Genomic DNA, 12,524 nt, shown 5'->3' on the forward strand with positions numbered 1-12,524 from the left:
TGAAATATGTATCAGTCTGCACACCCTGACACTCTTGACTAGTTTTACTACAACTGCATTCTACTTTTTAACCTACGTAAGAACAATCTTTGAGTGTCATTTTTTATTCCTATCAGCATTCTTAAAATGCACTTGAAAAAGTAAGGTTATATAAACTGAAAATACTCTAATTCTATATATCACTTAGCTAAACAATAACAAAATAAAGCAAAGGATATTTAGGTTTTTTTTTAAAATGCACCCATAATCCCAGCACTTGGAGGCAGAGGCTGGAGGACTGAGTTTAAGGCCAGTCTGGGCTACATAGCAAGGCCCTGTCTCAAAAAATTAAAAATAAAATAAAAGACTATTTGGAATTCACAGAGGATTCTCAACAAATTGAGAGTGAGAATAAGTAAATAAATACATACATACATACATATAAATCAAATCATTAAGAGTTGTCTCAATACTCAGAAATATAAGCTATTACCTGGATTTCTATCAAGCTGGGAAGCCAACCTGGTATTCGAATGATCCACTCGTTTTGTGCTGAAGAAGACAAAATAAAACATTTTTAGTAACTTTACACTTAAAAAAAAATAATAAAGAGCAAGGAAGAAACTAAAAAGATATTGATAATATCTTTATAGGAAAGTCTTTGAGAAAAGTCTGTGGTTATTTTAATGATAAATTCCTTGATAGCGCACTTTTAGGGATAAGTTTTTTTAATTTTATTTTTCCCCCTCTCACCTTCACAACACATAAACACAACAGTTTTTTCCCCTCAAATACTGTTTTATTGCACAGTGTATACCCAAGGAAAGCTATGAATGTGCTAAGAAAAAAAACAGACCAGGATGAAAAAATGCAGACTGCATATGGTTCTCAGTTCACAGAGTATGACACATTCTTTGCAAGAGCACATATATTAAAGCCAAGTGAAGCTGTGGTCTTTAGAATGAAGTTTCCCCAAATGTGGCCCTTAGAACCCAAGACTATTTCAGGGAGTTTTCTAGTTCAAAATTATTCTCACAATAACATTTAGCTGCTGTTTGCACTTTTTCACTGTGCTGACAACTGCACTGATGTTGCAAAAGTAATGATGGGGACTGGGATGTGGCTCAAGTGATAGAGCACATGCTTATTAGCAAGGTCAGGGTCCTGAGTTCAAACCCCAGTACCACCAGAAAAAAAAAAAAAACAATGACATGCACAATAAAGCAAACAAGTTGTTTCACTTTACAATGCTTCTAATGAAGCAGTAAAACTGTTAGCGTTCTTAAATCTCAACTCCTTAGTACAGGCCTCTTTAACGCCACACAGAAATATGGCACAATGAGAAAACATACTGCATTCTGAAGTACAATGCCTGTCACAAGGGAAAGTGTTACATGTTATTTTCTTGGAACACCATTTTTTCTTGACTAGCTGATGAAGAAACTATGAGATTATTCAGATGTGTTATTTAACAGACAGTTCTCAAAAAATAAGGAATAGGAATCTGTCATTTCAAAAAAAGAACTATTTCTGCTGACAATGATAAAATTCAAGTTTTCAAGCAAAAGATGGAAAGATCTACATTATTCAGTAAACCAGTATTTACTAAATGACCAAAAATGTTATAAAATTATGCAGGAGTAAAAGATCCATTCAATGTATAAGATGGATAGATGCATATATTTTGACATAACACAGTTCCAAAAATTCACAGATACAGTTGAGATTCCTCATTGCACATAGCTTTTAAAAAACTTGAGTTTTAGTGAAAGATCAAGGAACTTATCCACAATTGTCTTAAAAGTCTATTAATATACCTCTTCCTTTTTCAAATACATTATCTGTGAGGTCAAATTTTCTTCATATAATTCAAGCAAAACAACATATTGCAACAGACTGAATATAGACTCCATTTGTCTTTAACAAGTCAGACAGTAAGAGATTAGCAAAATTGTAAAATAATGCCACTTTTTTCATTAATTTTAAAATGTTATTTATGTTAATATGCAATGGTCTTTTTTTTTTTTTGAGACAGGGTCTCTCTATGTAGGCCAGGCTGGCCTTAATTTGTGATCCTCTTGCCTCAGTTTCCTAAGTACTGTGATTATAGGTGCAAAGGATATGCTTATTATTTTAAAATTAATAAACATTTGAAATATTTTCAGTTTTTCTTTGTACAAAAGTAAATATTGATGGATAAAACTCATATAAGAAATCTATGGCATTTTTAATAATGTTTAAGTGTATAAAGGGGTTCCAGGTTCCAAGATCAAAACTATTAAAAACTGTTACCACAAAACAGTACTTTGGGCAAGAAGATGGCTCAGAAGAATAGGATATAAATAACACTGAAAATTCACCAAAATGGGACACACCATGTGTGGTTTAAGGTAAAGAACCAGCCTAAAAGTTCAAATCCACAAGTCAGTTCATTGTTTCAAAGTTGAGATCACAATTTCTTCCAAGTAAAAAAATTCAGTGCATGATGGTGTAGTGAGAAAGGTAATCATGGCGATGATCAGCAGAATTCTAAATTAGCATAAGCTCTTCGTAAATCAATCTGTTAATACATACATAAAACGTGTTTAAAATGTTTATGCTCCATAACTCTATTATTTCTCTTTTAGGAACTCTTCCTTAAATAAAATGAAATTTGAACAGATTCCATATAATGATAGATTCAAAGCATTAGATAAATAGCCTAAGGAACTAAGTCTACATGGAGAAAACACTTTATGTACAAATATGGTCATTAAAATTTTTTCATGACAAGGAGAAACCCATAAAAAGTTCATCTGCAGAAATAGTTAAGTTCTTAGCTATTTCTAAGAATGCTATAACGATGTAACATTATATGGCATAAAGACTCATACTATTATTGTGAACTAATTTTTAAAAATGTCACTGAGAAATTATGCAAAAATGAGTATGTTCAAGCAGAACTATGTTTTAAAAAATCTTACAAGAAGTGGGAAAAATTTTAAGTAGAAAAGTTGAGAAAATAAAGAGTAATTTCCCCAACTCTTCTTTTATATAATTTTCAAATTTTAAAAATATAAATTTTAGCAAAAATAAATATTTCAACACAACAAATTATGAACCATAAATAACTTGTTATAGTGTTGTCAATAGTTTTTCCTTGTAAAAGAGAAAGAAATTGTTTTAAATATTTTATTTTACTCACTTATAGTCTCTCTCCCAGAATTTCACAGGTCTAACATATGAAGTGATGAATATTGCACTTCCCAGGAAAGGGTTTAGTGGAGTAGAAAAGAAGGCTGATACAGCAGCCTGAATGAACAACATCGCAGAATCTATGCGAAAACTGATTAAGGAACTTAATATTCATCTGGACACACAGGAAAAAGAGAAAAAAGTCTCATGACACATTTAGATTGCAGCAGTTAACAGAAACGAAGTTCACTGGACAGCATAAAAGAGAAAGAACAAGGAACATGCAATCTGGTATGATGCCTTGGAGGGAAGCAATAAACATTTGCTAATAAGTATTTGGATAAAGTTCCTATCTCAGTCTTGGGAAGAAATGCTTCAGTTTAATTTTCCAGAAGGTTAAAACTAAAATTTGCAGATACCCAAAGCCTGCATTTCAACATCACGGGGACCACTAACCTTTACTGGTATTTAGAAAATACTTTTAGGAAATAAGAAGAGTGAAAAATTTCAGACAGATGTTTAATTATAATCATTATGAAAAAATGTTTTGTTCAGTTTAAAATATTTCTAAACATATAGTGCATGCATTAAAATTCCTTAGACTTTAATAACATTCATAATAACATATTTCAAATATAAAATTTTTAATTAGCACTATTTAATTACAAAGCCTTAATACTTTTCTCATGTGCAGATGATCTATGGATTGCAGATATCAATACAACAATCTAAATCAAGATAGATGTGGATTCAGAAGACTGTGAGTTTTTTGATGATTTATCATAAAATAATATATTCTGTAACTATGGAAGGTTTTGCCTATAAATGGAACTTCTCATTAAGTATATAACTATCCATTCTAATAAAACTTTAATTAGAAGGATACGGGGTACTGCAAAAGGCTGAGCAAAGGCATGGAAAGCAGAACCCCATGTAATCTGCCATGGGGCGATGTAGGTATACACGAACTGCAACTTATAAAGGAGTTCCCAAAGCTGCAGGGAAAAAAAGGAAAATGGTCAGTAGATGACATATGAGATATCTGAATTAGAATGTGAAAGACTTGTAAAATGTATTTATTTTCTTTCTTTCTGTCGGTCTGTCTATCTAGTATCTATTGGTACTGGGGTTTGAACTTAGGGTCTCAAGCTTGCTAGACAGGTACTCTACCACTTGAGCCACTCCACCAGCCCTGTATTACCTTCTTAACAGGGAAATGGCACTGAAATTTATTCTCTCTTTGCATAATAGGGTATGATTTATTAATTGCTAAAAACCAACTTATTTTTAAATAGGGAAACTATTTTTATGTAAAGACAGTTGACTTGAGGACTTGTGTTTCTTGTGTTTAAAAAGTTCTATGCCCTCTATTGGCCAGCCATATAATTACTACTATGAGCAAAATAAAGTTAGGAGGCAACAAAATAATTGTCCTTCAACAAAAAAATCTAGATGCCCATAAAGCTTAAGTAATACATATATATTTATTTTATCCTAGGACACATTTACCTCAAATTTTAGTGCTTTGGAAACTGAGTATGTCAAAAAGAATTTGAAAACAACAGTTGTAATACAGTTGCCACTGCTTGTTTGCATAGGAATTTCACTGTGTGTACTAGGCATCTGTTCAAAACCGCAATTGTTGTTAGTGGAAACACAATACACATTTTAATCTTATTTAACTTTGGATCAGTTACTGTTAAACATGTCTTCAATGCTGAAACAGGGATGTTGTGTTTATCCCAACACTGCCTTTGTGAATGCAAAGCCCGACTCTTAGGACACATAATCTTAAAAGCAAAGATTCTGACTAATTTAGTATCATCTGACTAATTTGTGTAATCACACAACACTCATCTCTTAAAATACTTAAGCTGATTTCTAAGTGAACTTATTTGACTTCCAATTTAATGAAGAAATCAGGACTTGGGGGCGTAGCTCAGTGGTAGGGCTCTGGGTTCAATTCCCAGCATTACAATCAATCAGATAAATAAGTAACAATTTCAGCCAACTAGAAAAGGCAAACAAGCCCCAGTATTCTTGGCTATGACTCAAAATTATGTTAGCAATCCTCAATACTAACGTCAAGACCACATGAAACAAAAAGTATTATCAAGATGCCATGACAGCTACTAAAAAGTAGTGCCTTGGAAAACTCCAGATTCTAAATGTGAGATACACTGTACTCAAATTTTTATTGTAATACTGAAGGAAAAACTGCTATGTACTTACATGGGTAGGTGGCTGGTGAGTAACAACATTTTTTATATATGTTTAACTTTTTCTTGAAAGATTATTAAATTGATAGTGCACCTTACAATGGTGATATGTTACAATAAAAAATACAACAAAAGACATCTTTTGAATATTGTTTGTTTAAGTTCTATATACTGACCATATAAAGGGGGGACTCCTTAAAGACAGTGCTTCTCTGCTTTGTTTACTGGTACAGCATAAGCAACTCGAATAGTTATGGAAAATAATATGCTCTCTTCAAACAATACTTAACAAATGGAAGTATTAAAGAAATACAAGGTAACTAAAGTTAAGAACAGTACTTATACTTCAAAGACTACTTGGCATATATTTTACTGCAATTTTCACTTTTTCCCAGTCAGTAAAGTAAAATACAATATAATTTTCAATGTAAGTTTTTAAGTTTGTGAAAGACCACATGCTTCTTTATACAAACAATTCTCTGCTTAACTTCGTGGCTTACAAAAAAAGGAAATAAATAATAAAAATGCATACAGATTAATGATTAAACAATACTGAAAAACTCTACAAGGTAATTATCCCAAATTGAAAACTGACTATCACTAAAGCCTTGTTCAGATTAATGGCTTTCCATTTTTAGTTTTCTCATCCTTGGTCAGATCTTGTCACACCTGGATCACTGTCACAATCTCTCAAACTGTTCTCCATACCTTTAGATTCTCTCTTCCCCAATCCATCCCAAATGTGGCTGACCAGGCTAACTTGCCTACAATTGGGCTTTCATTGTGTTTTGTAGCTGTTCATTTGCTTCAGCTTTCTGTTACCTATCAAATGGGATAATACAGGTCAAAGTCCTTTGTATGTAGTCAGTATTAATATGAAATCTAATTACTAATTTATAAACAATGTGAATGTACAATCTATTTCACTTAGAAAGACTGTGTGCTTTAGCAAAAATATCCTTGGACTGAAGAGGTGAAGTACCTAGGTTTTATTAACACCTATATTATGGGTGAGTAATGAATTTTAGAAGCATTCTGAAAACTTAAAGAGTACTCTCTCAAGCTAATTTCTGGTTCTCCCACATGGCCTCATTGCCTCTGCTTAGTTATCTGGTTATTATCCTGCATTAGAATTTGATTCCTCCATTTAGCCAGCTGCCTAGAGTCTAATACAATTATTAAAACTTCTATTTCTAAAATTATTCAAAACCACACCCCATTTGGAAGCTCTTATTTATTTAAAATATACACTTTATTAGTGTTTCTCTATTTTTTCTATAACTTAAATCTTACTTTTCTAGCTACAACAAGGAGTATACCTTTTATGAATCTCAATGAATAACACTATTTACAGATTCTAATGTGCTCCAAAATAACTGATTGATTGAAAATACTACTTAAAAGATATTAAATCAAATCAGGTAAGTGATCCTCACTAATTGAGCATTACTGAAGATGGCAGGTTTTACAGACAGAGGTATTCCTTTCAGCAATAAGTTACCTTATTGAACAGTATGGACATGAAGAAGAGATCTAGTAGCATGGTCTCTGAAAAAGCTTCATAGTCAAACTTGAAAAAGAGCACAGTGAAGATGACTGTGACATACTGATATGTAGGGCTGCTAAAAGAGGACCGCAGCAACTTCAAGCCAGCAATGGTGATCATTAAAGCACCGAATCTGCAATAGAAAGGAAGCACTGCTCATTGACTCATGGCTGAACACACGGAAACCATCTGCCAAACTTTTAGAAAGTCACCACTCAGTTTACTCAATTTACAATATGTAAGTCAAATTTAAATTCTAAAATGGTTTCTAAGAGCCAGGCCTATAATTCTGGCACTTGAGAGGATGAGGCAGAATGACTGTGAGTTCAAGGCCAGTCTGGTGGTACTGGGGTTTGAACTCAGTCTTGCACTTGATAGGCAAGTATTTTACCACCTGAGCCATACTCCCAGTCCTTTGGCTTTTTAGTTTGTTTTTCAGAGAGGTTCTCACTAACTATTGCCTGTATTTACCTCAAACCACTATCCTCTCATCTCTTTCTGCTGAGTAGCTGAGATTACAGGTATGTACCAACATGTCTAACTAAATATTCCCTCTCTTTTCTTGGCAGTACTCAGTGCCTCATGCTTGCTAGGCAGGCACTCTACCATCCGAGCCATGCTCCCAACCCTTTTTCCTTTGGTTATTTTTGAGGTAGGGTCTTGTGTTTTTACCCAGGCTGGCCTGGACAGTGATCCTTCTACTTAGGTTTACCATGGAGCTGGGATTACCACCGGGCCCAGCTTTTCTTGAGATGAGGTCTCACTTACTGTTTTGCCCAGGCTGCAACAACCTGTGCTGTGATCCTCCATGATCACCTCACCTGGCCAATAATTCTCTCTTTTAATAGTGTGCATTATATATATATATATATATATATATATATATATATATATATATACACACATATATATGTGTGTGTGTGTAATGATTCTTACCTTCTATATAAATAAGCATGTTTTAAAAATAAACAAAATTGTAATTCTGAATCTGGTTCTCTATTTCTCAATATTTCTATCACTTTAACATTAATTGCATTAGGCACATGAAAAATATATTACCATTTACTTGACAACATGTACCTATACTAGTGGTAGGACTATAGGATAATCATGTGAGCAACTGCTTATCTATATGGTATGGTTTACACAGTACACAAAAATAACCATCTATTCACACTGCCATCTAATATTAACAATTAACTTTGTTTAGTAAATGTCCTCTGGTAAACTATCAGTCGATGATGAGATGTTTAGGGTAGTGAATATGACAAGATCAAAAATGGATTTTCAAAAAAAGGACATCATTTTCACCTGAATTTTTTATCTCACAGTGTGCCTTGTACCAAAGACTCATTCAATGTTTATTTGATATTTCATCAGTAATTTAAAACACTGCTTTAATGGCAATAATATTACTAATAATTGCTTATCATCTAATGACTTAGACTGGAGGACTTGTTACTTACTCTGTGTCCAGTTTCTTTGGACTGGCAATTGTTTCTGCACTACTGCTAAGTTCATTGAGAACGATCAGTGGGTAGATGACAGTCTTCTCCACAAAAAGAAGCCACACATGAAGTTTTTCAAACCACATCATGGTGGCTGCATCTAACAAGGCAAATTGAGAGGACCACATTATCTAATACACAAAGTAATCCGGCAATGTGAGAAGGAAGCAAAATCTTACAACTCAAATTTAGCTCTAGACATTCAGTGAAGAAGTGTAAAAATTCCAAGTACTTAACTGTCAACTTCTATGAACGCTGAGACACAATCTTTCAACTTAGACATGGCTTATATTTAGATGACTTTCATTAAAAAATTCTTTTGCAGTGCTGGGATCCAACCTATAGCCTTGTGCATGCTCAGCAATGCTCTATCACTGAGCTATATCCTCAGTCTAAAATTGTAATTCTTGAAACCTCTTTATTTTTTGGTGGTGGTGGTTTGAACTCACAACACTTGCTAGGCAGTCACTTTACCACTTGAGCCATACCTTCAGTCCCAAACCTCATTTTTAACTATAATGGTCTGTAACAACTATCCCTTTATCTTACAGAGAAAAGGTTATTGAAAGTTATTAGGCTATCCCACACTCTAAAATAAAGGATCTGTTTACCTCTTTCTAAAATGCTAAGATCTGTATCTATATATATACACATACCAAATATGATTTGAATTCACACACTTCATGAATCACTTTCTTTTTTCCTTTTAATTATTTTATCATATTATCATTCTCTTTTATCCTGCCTTCCCCCATTGTTAGAACATATTCAACAGGTCTCACTTTTCCATTTTCATATATGAGTACATATTTCCACCATATTCACCCTCCTACACCCTTTCCTTTTATCTTCTCCCTTCCCACAGATACCAATCCCCAAACACGACCTATTTTACATTCCTGTCCTCCGTCTTTGAAAAAAAAAAAAAACAGACATTTTTGTTTAAAATATCTATACAGAGGATTTCATTATGACATTTCTATGTATATAGGTATTTTATCCAGAATTGGTTCATCCCCTCTTACATGAGTCATTTTCATTGTCAACAAAGTTATCAAAGATAACCTAAAAGATTTAACACATGGTTTTTCGCAATCAAAAAAATATATTGCCATGCTTTTAGGAAGTTCTCTAATGAATATTTTTTTTTTTCGTTTTTTGGTGGTACTAAGGCTTGAATGCAGGGCCTCACACTTGTTAGGCAAGCACTCTACCACTTGAGCCATTCTGCCGGCCCCAATATTTTTTTCAACTGCCAAAATCCATAGAAGAAAAGAATTAAATTTGCTACTACCTAGTACTTTGAATATGTCAAAAAATGTTATGCTGATTCAAAAGTTTTAATTATCTCACCAGGATTTACCTGGTGATCAAGATTAAAGTAACATGGTATTTCAGTCAATTTCACTAAGAGGCCCAAGAAATGTGCTTTGAGAATGTAAAGTTTGTTACAGAAACCTTTTGAAGGCTTCAGAATTCTCTGAAAATGCTAATTCATCTTCAAATGACTGACTGATTCAATCTCTGTTGCAATTCACTGACTGAAAGAAAAGTCGGAGGAGAAAAAGTTGGTGTATTTAATCACTGGTATATAATAAATGGCACAGGTATGGTGTATAGCATATTATAGGTCATGGACCAAAGAACAAGAACTGAATACTTAACATAGGAAGGTCAGAGTTTATAATGGCATGGAAGAAGCTTATCAGACAGACTTCTTCTATCTCTTTTTGAATTATTTTACAATTTATCCCAAATCTGAACTAAAAACAGCAATTACAAAAGGTTTCTAACTTTTCACTTTATCAATTCCCTTACACTCTTCTCTAGGAACAAAGAGCTTTCTTTCTTCTCTATGCTTTAAGTTAAAACCATTTCAAACAGAGGCCTTTAAGAGGGCTAAGTTGCTGATATATACAAACTGATAAGCAGAAAGAGTAGGGACTAGAAAGAAGCATGCACAGCATCCATCAGGGACAACTGATGAGAAACAACTGATAGAAGGAAGAAGTAACTCTATTCTGTGGAAAGTTGGCCTTGTAGCACTGACATTTTTATTTCAGCTGAAAACACAGCATCCTGCAAGAGATTTGATTCACTGACAGCATCAAATCTAAGGTCAAGGGACACATGTCAAAGTGTTACTCAATGATATTATTTAACTCAGTCATCTATCAGAATAAAGAGTGTCAACGAAATACTTACTTCGAACTTCATACTGATTATACTCTGCTGTCTTCAGCAAAGGATGAGAGAAACAGTGCCATGGTAGCTGTTTCCTAACTTGAGGCAGCACATAGTGAGTTACAAAACCCACAAAGCCGACCAATGCATATAACACATACTTGAGAGCAGGCTAAAAGAAAAGTAAAGGTGAGAAAATTAGGAGTGATTGTGAGGTTCAATGCAGAACTCCTCATTTGTTGGTTCAATTTTCCATTTTATAATGCAGAACAGCAAAGTCACAAGAAATAAACATTTGTCTATAGTTGAGCATTTCTGTATTTATAGCTTTTTTCAGATTAACTTATCCATGAAAGTTAGTGACTGTCATTATAGATACTTGAAGTATGTTAACTACTTTGGTGTCTCATACTATTGTAGAATGAGAGGGTGGCCAGACTTGTACTGCATCCTGCTCCAGGCATATTCTCTGTGACTTTCAGAGCAACATAAGTCATCTTAACCCTAAGTAGGGAACGAAAAGCAGAATGGAATGAGAGGGAAAGTATTTTGCTATCTTTTACCTTCACATTATTAGAGGAGAGGTCTTTCATGTGACCAAGTTCCCAAGGGAGGAAATTAAGTATCATTTCTTCAAATATTCAAATTAAGTCATATATTTAGAAACTCTGGAACCTCTTGGACATGAAGGAGACTCCATCTGCACCTTGATAATCCAGTGGACCTTGCCTCATTTTCTAATGTTCAGGAATTAATAGTACAAATTGGAAGAGGAGAAATTAAATAAGTCTTTGTTTCTAGCCAAATGGAGTACCAGTGATTTACACTCCCATTAAACAACCAAAATTGAATCCAATTTTATGACCTAGTGGTTTGTGACAGATTAGATGAGAAATAAACCTGAAACCTAAAGGTAAAGGAATAAAGAAGGAGCGCATTTGGACTTCCCAGCTCGATGCTCCTAGGGAGATGGCACTGGAAGTCTGGAGAGACCAGGTGGCCAGACTTTACCAGAAAGTACCAAAGGAACACTGCACAGAGCGACTTTGGAGATGTATAGATGGTCCCTTGGGACCACAAACCAGACTGGAAAAAGCCAAGATTCACACTGGCTACAGACCTCCTTATTAGGGAATATTAGCTCTAGCAGAAATCTTAAAAGCAAGATCCAAAAGGATCAAACTGTTAGTAAGTACTTAATGTATTTAGAACAAAGTTCAAGAGTAATTCTGGAGATAAAAAAAATTATGCAACACCCCATAAGGAGAAGTTTATATATTAATCAAATTTATGGCATCTAATCAAAAGTTATCATATGTGCAAAGAATCAGGAAACTAAAACTCACAGTGGGGGAAAAAAAAAAAATCAGTCAACCAGAACCAATCCGTAAGTGATACAGATGATACAATTAGAAGACGAGGACACAAAGAAAGTTATCACCAAATTCTGTAGGTATAAGAATTAAGTAGAGGCATGGGGGATATAAGAAAAAAAGGGCCTAAGTAAACTATTAAAGATGAAAATTATAAATTCTAACATGAAAAATACATCAAATGGGATTGACATATTACACATTACAGAAGAGATTAATGAATTTAAAGAAAACAACAGATACTATTTAAACACAGGGGGCCGGACCTTGTGTTGCATTCCTGTAATCCCAGCTACTCAGAAGGCAGAAGTAGTAGGTTGGCCCCAGGCAAAAGCACTATGCCCTATCTGAAAAATAACTAAGTCAAAAAGGGGTGAGGGTGGGCTCCAGTGGTCTAGCCTAGCAAACTTGAGGCCCCCTTGAGTTGGAACCTTATTACCACCCCCACTCCCCAAAAACAATCAGGTTCAGGTATAAGTGAGGTACCTCAAACATGGTTAAAGTGCAATTACTCAAAGAATTCTTCTCATCTATGGGCTGT

The 12,524-nt window shown here is 34.1% G+C and overlaps 1 protein-coding gene across 9 annotated transcripts in view; it reads right to left on the reverse strand.

The window, feature by feature from the left end:
• Pcnx1 (pecanex 1) overlaps positions 1 to 12,524 on the reverse strand; it is a 175,034-nt gene that overhangs the window by 49,697 nt on the left and 112,813 nt on the right. For all 9 annotated transcript variants that reach the window (XM_074067666.1, XM_074067661.1, XM_074067660.1 and 6 more), the window contains 6 exons: positions 10,632 to 10,782; positions 8,385 to 8,526; positions 6,874 to 7,051; positions 4,040 to 4,148; positions 3,164 to 3,293; positions 473 to 531 (listed from right to left, as the gene is read on the reverse strand). In XM_074067666.1, coding sequence (XP_073923767.1) covers positions 473 to 531; positions 3,164 to 3,293; positions 4,040 to 4,148; positions 6,874 to 7,051; positions 8,385 to 8,526; positions 10,632 to 10,782 — 769 coding nt within the window. The remainder of the gene's footprint in view (positions 1 to 472; positions 532 to 3,163; positions 3,294 to 4,039; positions 4,149 to 6,873; positions 7,052 to 8,384; positions 8,527 to 10,631; positions 10,783 to 12,524) is intronic.

The sequence above is a fragment of the Castor canadensis genome, chromosome 3, assembly GCF_047511655.1.
Source record: "Castor canadensis chromosome 3, mCasCan1.hap1v2, whole genome shotgun sequence".
NCBI lineage: Eukaryota > Metazoa > Chordata > Mammalia > Rodentia > Castoridae > Castor > Castor canadensis.